Source organism: Nansenia antarctica (genome assembly GCF_963989245.1).
Source record: "Nansenia antarctica genome assembly, chromosome: 16".
In the NCBI taxonomy this organism is placed as follows: Eukaryota; Metazoa; Chordata; class Actinopteri; order Argentiniformes; family Microstomatidae; genus Nansenia; species Nansenia antarctica.
Window position 1 is genome coordinate 22,174,637 of NC_137686.1, and position 16,484 is coordinate 22,191,120.

The 16,484-nt window shown below is 41.1% G+C and overlaps 1 protein-coding gene across 1 annotated transcript in view; it reads right to left on the reverse strand.

The window, feature by feature from the left end:
- mllt3 (MLLT3 super elongation complex subunit) overlaps positions 1-11,468 on the reverse strand; it is a 46,226-nt gene extending 34,758 nt beyond the window's left edge. Inside the window, exon 1 of the mRNA XM_080546628.1 lies at positions 11,357-11,468. Coding sequence (XP_080402754.1) covers positions 11,357-11,453 — 97 coding nt within the window. The 5' untranslated portion in view covers positions 11,454-11,468. The remainder of the gene's footprint in view (positions 1-11,356) is intronic.
- Positions 11,469-16,484: the final 5,016 nt, after the last annotated feature.

Genomic DNA, 16,484 nt, shown 5'->3' on the forward strand with positions numbered 1-16,484 from the left:
TTGCATCACCCGCCTGTCACCTCCATGCAGGCTTGCTCTCTGGGGGACAACCCCTTTTGGATTACCCTGTACCTCCTCCAGACCTGGGGAGTACTCCCTATCTGTGTTCAAGTCCCCGTGGTGCAGGTGGGGAGGATGAATTGGCCTACAGTGCATTGAACAAACTAAACATCTTGAGGGAGGAAAAGCTTCTCTGTGCCTGAATTGAATTTTTGATTCAAAATAGGCCTATTGATGACTTGATAACCATAGGAGTGTATTAATAACAAAACGGCCTTTGCCGTGGTATGGGATTTTGACTGTATGCAATACTGCCCAGTAAGCATTGTTTTATTATCTAGGCTGCATAAAATGTATGCCTACTTTACTTTTTTTAAATGTAAAATCAAAGAATACAGGTGAACAAGTGGTGAGTTACAAAAGTATGTTAAATAACTAAAACTAAATCTGATTTCTGAATGGGCTGTTTCATGAAGCACTTCTGGACAAAGTGGTGAGATACTAAAGGCAGACACATAAATAAAGCTTCACCCTGCTTCCAGAGTGTAGGCGTGTCAGATGCCCATCATTGTCGAGGAGCCCATTGGAAATTTTAGGGTAGCCGAAGCACCCCCAGGACTTGCCATTTTGTTGTTAATAATAATAATAATAATAATAATAATAATAATAATAATAATACATTTTCTTTGTATTTGAGTGCTACAGAGAGAAAAACAACAACCGTAAAAACATAATAAGTTAAAGACATAGTAAAAAAGACACAAAAAAATGTAATCACAAGAATGAACACAGGTTCAACAGTCAACAGCCTTTTTGAATAAAAAGGTTTTTAGGCCCGTCTTAAGAGTCCAGGCTCTGTACTGCCCTTATCTGGCTAGGAAGGCTGTTCCATAGGCGCGGCGCAGCCGAGCAGAAGGCTCGGTCCCCATGTTATTATTATTATCATTGAGTCACTGAACACAGTGTATAATATTTGAACATAACATTTGAACAAATACAATTATTTTCTAAAAAGGATATAACTGAAAACAAATAAAACTGAAACTCAACAATTCTTCTGCAGAAAAATGTGCATATCTGCTTTCTCTGGGAGGATCCTAGATCTCTGGGCTAATAGTGTCTCCAGCTGTGTGCATTTCTTCCTAGACTCCGCCATGACTCCTTGTTGCAAGTTTTAGAGTTTGACGTCATCATCAGCACATGCACAAAACATGCCGGTAGAACATGTTCAGCAGGGTCCTGCACACACCAACAGACCTGAGCCTCTTCAGGAAATAAATCCAGCTCTGGCCAGTCTTGTACACAATGTCTGTGTTACCAGTGCAGTCCAGTTTATTGTCCAAGTGCACCCCCAGGTACTTGTAACAATGGACAACGCCCATGTCCTCTCTCTGGACAGAAACAGGAGACAGGGGTTCACCACCATCTCCTTTGTCTTGCTGTTGTTGAGTAGCAAGTAGTTATGCTCACACCACTCAACTGTCCACCAGCACTCTGTCTCCTGGCCTCCACTGACATACCCCACAATGGCATAATGTCTTCCAGGAACTTCTGCAGACTTCTACCCCCTGGGGATTGCCAGTGCTACTCATCACCAAGTCCGACACACACCCCTGCAGCCCTATAGCCAAATTGCGGCCTGTTGGTCAGGTAATCCGTAATCCAGGAAACTATGGGGAGTACTATGGGAGTCCACCAGCATCCTCAGCAGCTCATCCACAAGTAGTAAGGGCTGCATGGTGTTAAATGCACTGGAGAAGTCAAAGAACACGACCCTTGCAGTACTGCCAGCCTTAGCTAGATGGGAGTAAGCTCTGTGTAGGAAGTAGATGACGGCATCATCCACACTGAAGTCTGCCTGGAAGGCAAACTGCAGGGGGTCCAAGGATGTCTTCACCAGGGGCCTCATGTGTGCTAGCGCAGTCTTCATGATGTGGGATGTCAAGGCAAGTACTATATTGAACTGTACCGACCAATAAAACCCGATTACAATGCAGGATGTACATTCTTTTGGGGAGAACCATAAGGAGTTTGAAACCTCGGTTTACCATAGAACCGGTGCACAGTGGCATCCCTACTCCTTTTATCATGTCATTTTTCCCATAAAGCAGGCCCCACACAACGGTGTCATAATTACATCTTCTCATGACTTCAAATGTTATTGCCTCCTTGTGGACCTTTTAAAAGGCCACAGTGCTTCCAAGCAAATTATACTTGACCATCGGCATTAGTGTAGGACGTTGGACTCAGGGATGCTGAGGAAACATGATTTCTTTCACACACACACACAAGGTTTGGTTCAATTTGAAATGGAAAAAGAAAGCACAAAAGATTTGTTACAGTTTGTTACAATTATAAATCAGAGGAGAAAAACAATTTCTTGTCCAAAAAACCCCCCAAACAGTTAAATGACAACAGCTTATTTATTTTCCCTAAAATTATTATTGAGCCTGCGGTTTCTGGGATTTATGACAATGAGTGGAGTTGAGTTCCCAGTAATGTTAAGGTTCAAGTTAAGCTTCTTACTGCTTTCCAAACTGACAATGGCCACTGTAGGACTCCCTTTTGTTGAGCCAATGGAGGTCAAATGTAAGCACCACATCCTTGCTATTCCTCACCACTGAAGAGCAAATTTGATGAAGAAAGGTGGAACGTTGTTGTTTACCCCATTTGTACACCAGGGGGGTATTCCATCAACGTCTCTAAAGGAAAACCCAGGCATATTTTTGATAACTCTCGCGAGACTTATCAGAACAAGCCTGGATTTTCCTTTAGCGACGTTGATGGAATACCCCCCTGCATTATAACATTTAAAAACTAAGATTCACATCCAACGTCGCTCCAAGTATTTGTTATTTCACCCTTGTATTTTGGATACAGATTTGTTCCGGCCACCAGCTCCCCAAGTTGCACTGCATGACAGGGCTTTCATCTTCTTTTTGTGACAGCAATTATAGATCACTGGGATCAGAATACCCAGCACAAAACAAAATGATAGCAAAAACCCTAAATGGGCCATTTACCTTTCTCATGGTCATTTACTTGTTATTACCACAGTTTCAAAATTGATCAATACACTCAATACTTTTCCCCAGTTTTTGGGTCGATCATTGAGTTTCTAGAATAACAAATAGCCAAGTCAGAATGTATGACTGTCTGGGGCAAGCAAAAATCAATGCCATTCACCTTATTATTCAAATGAGGCCATTGGTGCAATTATAGACTAAAATGTTCCAGCTTTAGTTTCTAGAGACGCAGTTAAAGGGGGGGGGGGGGGGAAAGGGTGGGGGGGGAAAAGACAAATGTAGTCAGTGAGCCTGAGTGGGACGGAGGCAGTGAAAGACCTGCCAACAGACAGCCCTTATAAACCATGCGTCAATAAACTACTTCCTCCTCCCTCCTTTCATTGACAAAATCAGGGGAGAGTGAGCATTTACAGCTCAGTTCCTGTTTTTCAGCGGCTGCTGCCCACTCTCCCTCCCTCTATCCGCACCTCCTCCCCCTTTCCACTCCTTTCATGCCAGGAGCAGCGGTGGAGGCAGCCTGCAGTTTCACGGCCCGGGCCCTTTGTGCTCCACCTATACAAGTAGGTATGATTTCTGCCGAGTCGTAAAACAATTACTGGCAAATTCCTGCAGCTCTTTGATTTCTGGCCAGGGGCTGGGAAGGACAAGGAGGTGGAGGGGGCCATGGGGTTGCTCGCATCTCTGCAATACAGTGGGGTGGGGGAGGAGAGGGGGGTACAGGGGACTAATGTGTGTGGGGGGGGGGGGGGGGGGGGGGTCAGGCTTTGTCCAGTGAAAGGAACATCAATGACTAGTGTTTTGTGATAGTGTGGATTTCAGAAAACAGTAGAAAGAAGGCTCCAGTCCACAACCACCTCATCATCATCCCCCCCCCACACACACACACACGTTGTCCTGATCAATCAAAAAACATCCAAAAGCAGCACTGTGTGCCCACCAGGAAAATAGTGCAGAAAGGTGTCGCTTCGGTGAAAGTAACAAAGACAGTTTAGCTAAGAGACTAAAAACGTTACGGTGAAATTATAGGGAGATATCCTACTTCTGGGCAGTTCTGTGTAAAAGGACCCATGAGGACCAAAATGTGAAACGCATCAGAGCATAACAAATTGAGTCTCAAATAAAAACGGTGTGTATATTTTGTGTTAATTATCCTGGTGGCCCACACACAGTTCGCAATTTCAGATAGTGCCTTTAACAATGGAACTTTCAGATTCTAAAAAAGGTTAAAAAAAAAAGTATACAGTAGTTACAGCCTCTTTACAAGCATGCTTCATTGCCAAAGACTCAAACTGCCTCAATTACACTTGACCCAGGCACTAGTGCCAAACTACAATTGAAAGCAATATTTCCTGCAGTTTTACACTGGCCCAAAAAGCCTGTCACGCAAATCACAACTTTTAAATCAAACCGCAATCAAAATCAAACTGCCACTCAGATTTTAAATTTACAAATGTAGCCTACTTCATGAAAATAGTACTGAAACTAAATTTACTTTACAAAGTTAGAAACACACGCGTCTACTGAATGTAACAATTGTCAATTGTTATAATGCTGTACAGGCCCTGTACATTGATGAACGTCACTGTTTAAGCGCCCATTTCTCCAAACATCTAGACTACAAATGTAACCACAGACAGAAGCATACACATTAACAGTATTGTATCTAAACCTAGATTTTAGTAACTGTTCAGTGTTACAGATCACCATCAATATCATCAGCGCTAGCGAGATCACATTAGCAAACCCACAGTCAAAAAAGAGCAGAGGAATGCAATGCAACTTCTGAGACACAATTTGCCTGGGGATATCTACTGGGTTACTCCAGTGACTTGACTTAAATGGTATGCGCACACAAGCCACAAACGAATGACCAGGGAATGCAAAAGGAGGAGGACAGGAAAGTTAAACGGCTTCATGGTACAGTTAAAGAAGCTCCGGAGAGGCCCAAAGGCTAACATACTGATCCAATCATTAAACAACCACTTGAAGGGAACGGGGCAGGGGTGTGTGTGTGTGTGTTTGGGGATGGGGTTTATTTAATCTGGTTCCCCGCTATAGAGGCCCTCTGCAGAAAAATACAATGAGCCTGAGAAGGGCCCTTCTGTCCTCAATTCATATTCCACCCAGCACTGATAAACTGTGTTTGTGTTGACAACTGATGCATTGAAGGACTCTGCCAACTCGGCCATTTCCCCCCCCCCAGTAATGCTGAAACACCCTCTGATAAAAGAAACATATCCTCCATGAAACGTTACACACATCTTTTAGAGATGCCATCTCAAAATCAGATTGTCATTATGGCAGCAAATGGGGGTGCTGAACGAGCATGTGCCATTGAAGCCAATTGCTGAAAACAGACCCATACTTGCTTGGAGCAAGACGGCAATGCCACTTACGCAGCGCCATCTCCGCTGCAACACCTGAATGCCAGCCCTAACTGCAGGCGATAATGAAGCGCTGCTGTGACTTGACTGTTGCATCATTAATTTTAATGTGTCGAGGAGCAGGTTCCCTGGACTCACTAAAAACCACTGCAGCTGTGGTGGGAGAAACTCTAGTGGCTACACACCACAGCGTTCTCTCTTCTTGGCTTTGCGTGTGCACAACCTTTTCTTGAAAGATATACAGTGACCACAAAAGTAAAAGAGATGACATGTGGATGAACAAAAAGGTGTGTCTACCAGAGTGCTAACTAGAGCCTGACCGATACTGGATGTTTAGGTTCAATACCGATTTATGGGGAGCAAGATTCACTGAAACATTTTTCTTTCTTTATTTTTATTTTTTTAGAGTTCCTTCTTGGCAAAAGTTTTCAAAGGTAAACAATGGCAAAAAGATTCTCTCAATGCTCATTAGGCAAAAATCCATGTCTCAATAATGACTTGAAATTATCTCGATTGATAAATAGAGCAACATTTACTTGCCAAATGAGTGTCACATGTTCAGTGCACTGCATATTGATATCAGTGATTTGCTGTTAAATAAAACATGATGGTTTTGAACATCACCCTCAAAGAGCCTATTTTGCTGTACTTTACCAACTTGGATAATCGTCTAATCAACTATTTTCACAAGGAAATAGGCCTAGATCAACACAGGCAAAAAACATGATCTATTCAGCTCCCTCAACATTTCCATTATATAACTTGTCATGGACCTGTTGGTCATGAAATATAATCTCTGCCTTAAAGCTGTCACTGAGGTTCTGAAAAATGATTGACTCAGTAGTCTGGGGAGTCTGTCATCAGTTACCCTATGGCTTGCAAAGAAGTGTGAAAGATATTATATGATTCAACAAAACCAGGCCATACTGGTTTCTGATGAAATAAGAAATGACCGGTGAATGTAAATGAATTTCAAATCATTTTTGTAGGTAAAACTAAAAACTAATTTACAAAAAATATCAAAATAACAATGAAGTCAGTCACCCTCTAAAATGATACATTTTCGAAGGCATCCTTTGACAAGGCAGGTAAAGCCAAACGGTTGAAATGGTCGTCCATGTTCGAGACCATTACTTTCATTGGGGTCCCCCCACACACACACACACACCCCACCTTCCTCCATCCACAGTCCTACTCCAGTGTTTCCCATTAATTACTTAGACTGTGGCTTAGAGCTTAGACTACTTCTATAGTTCAGCATTGCACTGCTGTTGCGGGAAAGTGTTATGTCAGGGCCAGTGCGTTTTGTGAGGGACGCAATCTTTTGGATTCACCCCCCCCCCCCACCGACGAATATGTGGTCCACCCACCACAGTCTCACAAAATCACTCCCAGCACCAAATATCACGTTTCCAAGGATACACAGCATGGCAGTCAATCATAGCCCTTTTCTTCAGCTCTTTGTCTTGCCCATGACCAGAAAACTCAAAATTGAGTGATTTAATCCGGACAAGCGTCTAAATTGGAGCAGAATCATGACAGTAACGTGACAATCTGTGCTCATTCCACAGTTTACATACATGCTTTATTTGATCATTAGAGCATATTACAATATATTCCTTTTTCTACTCCAGAATGGTTGAAAAGTGCAACCAACCAAAATACATATTTCAAAGAAAGATGAATGAAAAGCTTCCCTTTCAAGCAAGGAGAGGGCACCATACAGGGTTGCATAGAACACGACCACACTGATGTACACGACTCATGCAGACTAAAGCCACAATCCAGAATTCTATGACGATATGTGATTCTTGAAGAAAGTGTCTTATATAGTAAATGCTTCATGAGATTAATACAATGGTCTTACCCCATCATAACCCAAAATATAAGGCTGTTTCACTCAAATGTTCACAAACATTTAGAGGTGAACATGGCATCAGCTAGTCTTCCTGGGGTCTAAATCCATTACATCATATTCATATACAACATCACGTTTGTGTTATGTTCATCACATGTTCACCTGTAATTATGTTACATTAAGAAAGCAGTTATTAAAATGTTCTCAAGCATTCATTCCGATGTACATTCATTTCTGACTCTGCTTACAGAGGTTGGGTAAGGATGAATTAGTCTCATGAATTATTCTCAGGGACATCACCAGGGAACAAGAACAAGACACTATCGATGACCAACAGCTGAAGTAGTGTTCTTAAATAGTATTTGAATGAGAACTTGCTATTGGATTGCACAATAAATTACAGTCTTTTTTAAGGCATTACATTTTGGGCAAGGACATCACATCCAACTGGAAACTAGTCTAAATGCCTATAGACTACCTTTTACCCGAAAACCACATGGCGGACAACATTGTTGATGCACTCCAAGCAGCACTTGGATGCAAATAAACTCTCGGCCATAACGACAATGCTCCTAACATTGCAGCCGCCATCAGGGCCCTCAACTGTTTTGGCCATAACGTCAATCTGGCGTGACAAAAGCAGTGCAGGATTTTATTTTATAGACAAATTATAGCCTAGATGATGTAGGACACATTTAGGACAGTTATATTATTACAAAAGCAGTGTGTGATGCTTTTTATTAAGCAATCATATTATACGCATTCAGAGATGAGCAGCATAATATCAACCACTGTAAAAAGGTTCTACACTGTCATCACAACCACTGTCTCACTAACGCACTCTGAGTGGGCCATCAATCGACTGTTTAGTCAATAGCGGCAGCACTTCTACCAAAAAACTGTATCAGTAGACTAATGTCATGAAGTCAAATTACACCTACGTGTACATCTGAAACAAAAACCCTCCAGCGCCTTTGAAGGCATCAGTGCTCAGGAAGTACTTAGGCTTGCAATTTGTCACCATGTGAAAACATACTTTAAGACCCGTTCACTGCACAGGGATTTGGGAGAAGATTTATTGGCGGTTAGGTATCCTCCTGCTGGGTTTTGGGACATTTTCTCCATGTCTTGAAAGAAATGTATCAAGGAGGACGGACGGGGGAGGGGGGGGGGGGGTGTAAGCAAGAGGAAAAACCTCATTTGGTACACCTTGGCATCAAAGGCCTTTTGAACCGATTTCAAGCACTGCAGTTTCCATATAATGTAATATATTATAAGGGATGGGTGTTTGATTTATAGGCCATTTCAAGGGTAAGGGAAAATACACACTGTGGGGGAGGACACACACACACACACACACACAGTCACTCAGCTGTTCACTTGAGCACATCTTCAGATCTTGTGTCAACTACAGCAATTTCTGGGCCAGTCAAATCAGGTCCTCTTATGTACTTTTGCCAACTACATTAAACTCTCTCATCTGTCAGGGGTGTCCTACAAGGGCCAAGAGGTCAGTTTCATATGCCTCACGAATTCACTTGTACATTCAAGAATGCAAAGAGCAACACTTTGTATAGGCCTAGCTCCTGACAACATCTCCTCACTATATACAGGAGTGCAAACTGGTGATGGCCAAAAAGGTGTGTGTGTGGGGGGGGGGCTAGATAGCGCTAGCACTAATGGTGCTAAATGGATAGTGCTAGCACGAGCAGTGGTCTAACAATGACGCATGTGTAAGTAGTGGTGGCCCTGACCGTAACACCCGCATAATGACTTAGAAATCAGGTTGCTTACCATGACTGTGGTCTCCATGCTGTCTGGAATTGTACCTAGCTGCCTGAAGCTAAAAGTTATTTAGACAGCAGGGGAGTTTAGCAGACAGGAAGATGTTTAGTTAGCTTGCGCATCATGCTACCTGGGTGAGACGTAGGTCTCCTATGCTGCATCAATGCCTTATTTATGCTGAGAATGAAGGAGCTTTTTCATCCCGTCATGTCACACTAATGTCAACAGGTGACAAAGCGTTCAGTCAACTTGCAGTTGTTTTCATGAAATACTAATGCACTACTTATAAATCCACTACGAAGAGGTTATGAATGCAACATGAAGTCATTTTGTCACCCTTCAAATAAATGTCACTAGTATTTGTGTATTCAAATATCTGGTTGCAAAAGCTAGGCAATCCAAGAATATGAACAAATGAAAATATATTCTTTTTCTTGCCTTTTTCCAGAGCAAGTTACGGAAATGCTATTTTCATTTCAAAGTAATAGTGTGGCTTTGTATTTATTTATATTTCCGCTGACAGATTTAGTTATAACGTGCACACCAAATCGTGGATGCGCTGCCCAGTAAAAGAAACAAAGCTCTCTTCAACAAATCTGGATCCCCTGCTCTCTTAGGCTGTTCTGACTCTTTGTAACACAAAGAGGTGACCCAAAAGCAGCCTTTGTTGGTGGGGGGAGTTGTACAGTCAACCATGTACAACAGATTGTACCTGCACCAGTGAACAAGGACGATGCATATGCAGCAAGAGAGCCTTATTGTGGCTGCCTTTTGTCATGTTAAAATATACAGGGATATAATTTACAATCAAAGTGTAGGTTTCACGCTAATTCAGTCCAAAAGTTAGACAATTCTTACAACATTTTCAGATTTCAATTTCAGAAATGCAGGTGCATAACTGAAATGTGTCTGATTACTACAAGAAGTGCATGACCATTGCTGCAAGTGATCCAAGTAGGGGATGCAACATGGATAAATTATAATTTTAAAAAAGTGCTTTATATTCAACAAGAGAAAGAAATGCAAAAACAAGGGAAAGGAGTCAGTCCCAATAGTCCCATAGAACATTTCACCCCCAAAAGTTGTTCAACGTACGTATAGACATGGGACAATCAATATGTAACCAAATCAACCAGCCAAAACAGAACAGTTGGCTTTAAATAAGTTGTGGACTGTGTAGACTTTTTTTTTTTTTTTTAAAGGAATATTAACCACACCTCTTTCATCTAAGAATATATGAAGATGTAGTCTTGAGGCTTCCATGTCTTTAACCCACTCACAGGAAAGTTATAGTTAATAATTTCAGTTTTGACAATGAGCATTGTTTGAAATCATTCTACCAGATCAGTTTGGAATTTGGCCAACGTCATGTATTTTCTTAGGATGAAATGAGAATTCACCAAGCACATGGCTATACAGTTTAGGAATATAATAATAATAAATACATTTTAAAAAATTGTTGGTGAGAGTAATAGCAACAATGCCGCAACAAACAGCCAAAACTAGACAAATGCGTTAATGACTGGAGAGCAGCATGATCATACCAAGTTGTTCTCAATAACCTATGAATGTTCTCCGGCAGAGAGTTGCGTGTAATTATAATATGACAGGCTCTCTCCGAGGCAACGACTTTGGCACGTTTCCCAACACTTGTCACGAACATTCAAACAGAAAAAAGGGGGTAAAATCCGAACCAACAAATATTTTAATTGATCTCTCCCCCGAAAGTCAAAACCATAAAGTACAAATAGGCAGTTTGAATAGGCTACTTACAATCAAAATATTTTTTCGCGAAGACAGCTTTACTACAATTGATGGCCGAAATAGGAAACCAAGAAAACATGAAATAGTGCCGAATATAGAGCTTTTTAAATGTGCTTTAATTCTATTAGACCTTTGTTATAGTAATAGTGTTTATAAAAGTGGTACTCTGTCACTGTGACGTTCCAAAGTTACAACAAAAACAAAGCGGTCAGTTAAGAGCGATTGAAATGGCTAATAAATGACTTCTAAAATGTTTCAGCATGTTGACATGACCTAATGCGCGTTTATCCAAATCACATGGAGGCTATGCACGCGTTTAGCAGGAGAATAAACAAGTTCTAACCTGTGATGTAAAAAAATCGAAATACGTTTTTTTGCAATACAGCCTATTTAACATAACATGTGTGCAAGCAATAGCGAAACAAAAGGTATTGGGCATCACCACCACCAAGAAGATCATCAGGCCATGACCGAATGGTCTGCTAGCAGACTAGTGGGCTGGATGTGTGCAGTAACAAGGGAAAAGTCTATGTCCTTACCTCTTTTTGATCTTGGGAAGCTTTCGTGCAGATAAAAAACGACTTTTTCAACAAAGTGCTGAATGTTGCTGTGCTCCGGTCCTCTGACAAACACCATCCAGTCGTGCGTAAAGCCCTCCACGGTGGGTTTCTTTCGGACCTGGGCACGATGACCTAGTTCTAGTTTCACCTGAACAGCACCCTGAAACACCCCAAAAATAACATTGCAATTTTATTATTGCTGTCAATCCCTGACAGATGTTCCTCAAAACAACACGAGTAGCTTAGCCTTAAGTGTGAACAGTAGGGAACAAAATATTCGCACTTTGCATAACACTTCACATAAAAATAAAATAAAAAAACGAATGCATTTTTGATCATCATTTGACCTCACATTTGATCAAAGAAGCTTATGAACCATATTACATGCTAACAATGTTCATGAAGTAGCCTCCCATATCACCAAGGTACAGCTTTGCAAACAGCGAAACTGCAAGTCATTTCTAACAACGCCGAAATGTTTATAGCTGAGTTGGCAAGGGCTTCCTTGGAGTTCTGTATTTATTTATTTTTGTACTAATCCATGCATGCATCCCTTTCGCAGACATGGTCCATTGCGTGTGAATTGCAGCATTGCAGACGCGCCACTCAGCTCAACTAGTTCTAATGTACTTCAATATCGAATACAGAATTATGGCTGGAAATCTTCGGCACAGACGCGCTGAGCAATACCGCCTCTCTCAAGCAAAGAAAACAATGCCCTACTAGATCGGCATATTATGGCTACTACTTGCAACATACTCACCGAACTGGCCATTCTTGGGGCCGCGCGTTGCCGCTATTTCATGGAGAATTAGTTTTAAATGAAAGGACAGAGAAGTGTAGATGGCTGATGGCGGACATGGTCTCTTAATTGGACTCAACCTCGAGTTTCAAAGGCTGAGGAGCAAAGTAAGACGCATGCGCCGTGTTGCGCCCTGACAAGGCTCGCGGACAGACATGGGGAGAGCGAACCAATGAGACAGCAGACACGCGCAGACAGCCAATGTGATGTTGTGCTCTAACCACTCGCAACTTCTCAGTGTACGCAAGTCACGAAGCCTCCTATCAAACGTCCCAAACCAATTATGATAATTTGCATGGAGACTCCCAACATAAAAAGTCCAAACAGAATTTAGCATTATGAATGAATGAATGAATGGTCTTTATTGTCATTAATACAGTACAGGTACCCAGTGGCGGACTGGCCACCGGGCAAGCCTGGCAAATGCCAGGAGGGCCGCGAGACTCTGGGCCGCTCAGAATGTATTATATAAAATATATATATATATATATTTGTAATTTTGTCTCTGGTGATTTTCATTGAAAATAACTTATTTTAGCAGACCGCGGCCCAAAACATTTTATATCGGCCGGGCCATCCACGCAGTTCTGCATCGCGGATGCCCAGGGCCCTAAACCAATAGGAGCAGAGCTCCCCTATGGGGCGGAGCTCCACGATGTAGAACTGGAGTATGTAAACCAATAGGAGCAGAGCTTTAGGTAGCAGGGTAAACCAATAGGAGCAGAGCTTTAGGTAGCGGGGTAAACCAATAGGAGCAGAGCTCCCCTATGGGGCGGAGCTCCACGATGTAGAACTGGAGTATATCTCCATAACTATCGTAGTCAGTTCTATATCGCCAGTGGACACGCACCTCATGTCATCATTCCGTTTATAACAGCAGTTAACGTTACACTGCTTTCATTTTCAGAATGGGGGAATTTGATGAGAGCGATGCAGTTAATGTGCAACAACTGGATGCAGGGAGCAAGTGTAGTTGGAAGTAGGAATGCACCGAAATTCGCATGTATTGGGCCGAAAATAGCAAAAAAAAGTACATTCGGTGTGAAAAGGCTATTGAAAGATGACTGCCTACTGATAATACATATAATTACAGCAAACATGTCGGTAGTTTGGCATCTGTCCTCTGACTTTTTATGTTAACAATCCCTGTTGCGTGTTGCGTTTGGAAATAGGGCTGTTGTGTCGCAAATGCCAGGGCTGTTTTTTGATCCCAGTCCGCCCCTGCAGGTACCATACAACGAAATTTAGTAGGGGGGGGGGGGGGGGGGCTCCCCTGGTGCTTGGAAAAAGACAAAAGACAAGAGGGCCAAGGGTAAAATAAAAAAGGGAAAAGAGCTGGTTTACATAAATAAAGGCTATGTACACTATCTACTATACTATACTACTATACTATACAATAAAACACTGTGCTGTACTCTATGCTATGCTATAAATATCCTAACTTTTCCTATATCTGAACCTTATGTACACAAGGGTTGTCATATTGCACATAGTATTGTTGCACGTTTAATAAGCATTCTGGCTATTATTATTTTTTTCTTCAAAATTATGCATATCAACTGTGATACGATCATATTGATGATCATCAATTGTTCTCTCGAGACAACACATCAACTTTAAGATTGTTATTTTATGCCCTTGTTTTAATCGGATCATAGAGACTTTTTTCATATATAGTGGCATATTATGTGGTATTGAACTGCGCTTCGATTCAAATACTAAATGATGTTCTCCTCCTACATCAATGGTATGGCTGAACCTTAAAAGCAGGACTTGGGGGTTTCAATCAGCTCTGGGGTTCTTGCTGTGTATGTTTAATATTGTCCTTGTCGTTGTATTGTTTTGTTTGTGCCCTCTATATACAATTGAAAACCCCAAATAAAAACAGTTTTAAAAAATAAGTAAAGCAGGACTTGTTGAGTTCAAATCAATGCACCTTCAAAGTCAAGTGCTCAGTTTCCTAACAGGATCTAGTGTGGGCCAGCATCAAAATAGGCCTAAAGAAAACAGGTGAAGTGTCGGATTGGCTCATTTTATCATCATTATTCACTGGGAAAAGCATCCATTGTTTAGAACCAGTCACTTGAGAACGAGGATATATAGTTGGGGACTGGGGCAGTTCTAACGTTAAGGATCAGGTCAGGTGGTGTGCTAATCTGACAGTGCCTAATGTTAGTAGAATAGAGACAAGAACAAAAAGGTGACAATCTGCAGTGGTCTGGGTGCCAAACCGAAGCTCTGTGACAGGATGAATGAGGATTGACTCCAATTTGGCCCTTATAACAGGAAATGGTGATGCAATGTAACCTGTACTGGGCATTAAAAGTGCCAGCATATACAGTATGTACAGTGGGGAGAATAAGTATTGAACACATCAACAATTTTTAAATTAAATATATTTCCATTGCAGCTAATCACATGACATTTAGATCAGACATTAATATTAACTCAATAAAACTACACCGCTAAATCAATTGTAACACTCCAATCCAAGTGTTTGGAGTGTCCAATCCAGTGTTTTATTTGTATAGTATAGTATAGTGGATAGTGTACATAGCCTTTATTTATGTAAACCAGCTCTTTTCCCTTCTTGTTTTTAGTTTTTTTTCCTAGCACCAGGGGAGCCCCCCCTCCCAAATTTCGTTGTTTGGTACCTGTACTATATCAATGACAATAAAGACCATTCATTCATTCATTCATTCATTCATAAGAAAAGTTATGTGCAATAAAGTGGAATGACACAGGAAAGAACTATTTAATACGCTAACTGACATTTTATTTTCCAATTACAGCTTCAAGATGCTTCCTGTACGAAAAAAATAAATCTCTCACAGTGATCAGGTGAGATTTTTGGCCATTCTTCAACATAGACAGTCTTTACATCTTGAAGATTGCCTTTTGTTTTCTTTGTGACAACTGTAACCACTGCTTCCAGGTCTTTCTGGTGCTCTGCTCGAGTGGTCCTTGGCTCTTGGGATACTCTTGGCTCTTAGAAACTTTCTGAATGCCCAGTCAAGTTCTTGTTTCTGGTCTAAATGTCATGTGAATAACTGTAATGGAAATATGTTTAATTAACAATTGGTGATGTGTCGAATACTTATTTCCCCCACTGTATGTATTGGAAATGTACTGCCACTTTATATGCTGCAAGAACACACACACACACACACACACACACACACACACACACACACACACACACACACACACACACACACACACACACACACACACTACAGAAATTACTCCAAAACAGCACTATATGGATTGTGTGTCAAGTTTATTATATTTATACACACCAATTTCACCATTGGATCACTATTTTGTATTCAACATAAAATACAGATATAACAAGCGCTGCCCCTAATGTAAAAACGCCACTGAATGCAATGAAGGCTGCTATTTAGCTTAGCTGGTTTAATGAATCTCTCGCCAGGTCACACATCCTAAACCAACCGTACACTTGTTACTGTATTCCCGTATATGACACAGTGTATTCACAAGAGCATTAGACTACCGTATGACATCTCCACCTCTTTTCTGTGTTAATTCAATAACATCAAAGGAACATTTAACAAAAAAAGGCTATTTAGACAGCACATCTTAAACCAAGATTAACTCCAATTGAGACATTTCAACAGGCTACTGGTCTCTTTCTTATGCAACCAAGGCACTGTAATATTACTGTTACAGTTTCACAATCACAAATCAACTGTATCAACCAGTCCTTTTTTTTTTTTTTTTTTATGAGCCCAATTCTATAATGACGGAATTTAATTTACTGAAGCAAGGTGTTAGACCATTTATATCAATATCAACAATATTGTTCTGTCAGATTTCTAGGAATTATTCTATTGCTTTTTGCGAACTAATTTTGATCCTTATTACACACCGTACATGCGTTTCTGCAGCGCTGGATCAGAAAGGTAAGAGTTTGAGGAGCTTGTCTTGTATATATTTACCAGAAGTTTACTGAACTGATTTGTAAGTGTTACGGCCTGTAGTGGAAGATTTTGCAGAACATTTCTTTATTAGAATTTGTTTTTACTAGCTACTACTAATGTTTTTGCGTTTACCATTTCTCCCGCACATCCATGTACTGCACTGACAGTTGTCAGTACAAGCTAGCCGGCTAAATGCAGGGCTAATTTAAACATAAATAAATAGGTGTCTGTGAAACCTCCCTGGTATTATTAATGACATCAACCTTACATGAAATCAACCCAAAGATATCATGTTTTCGTAAGCACTACTAGGCTATATGAACGACTATTCCAACACCAAATACTGGCGCACAGGACATGC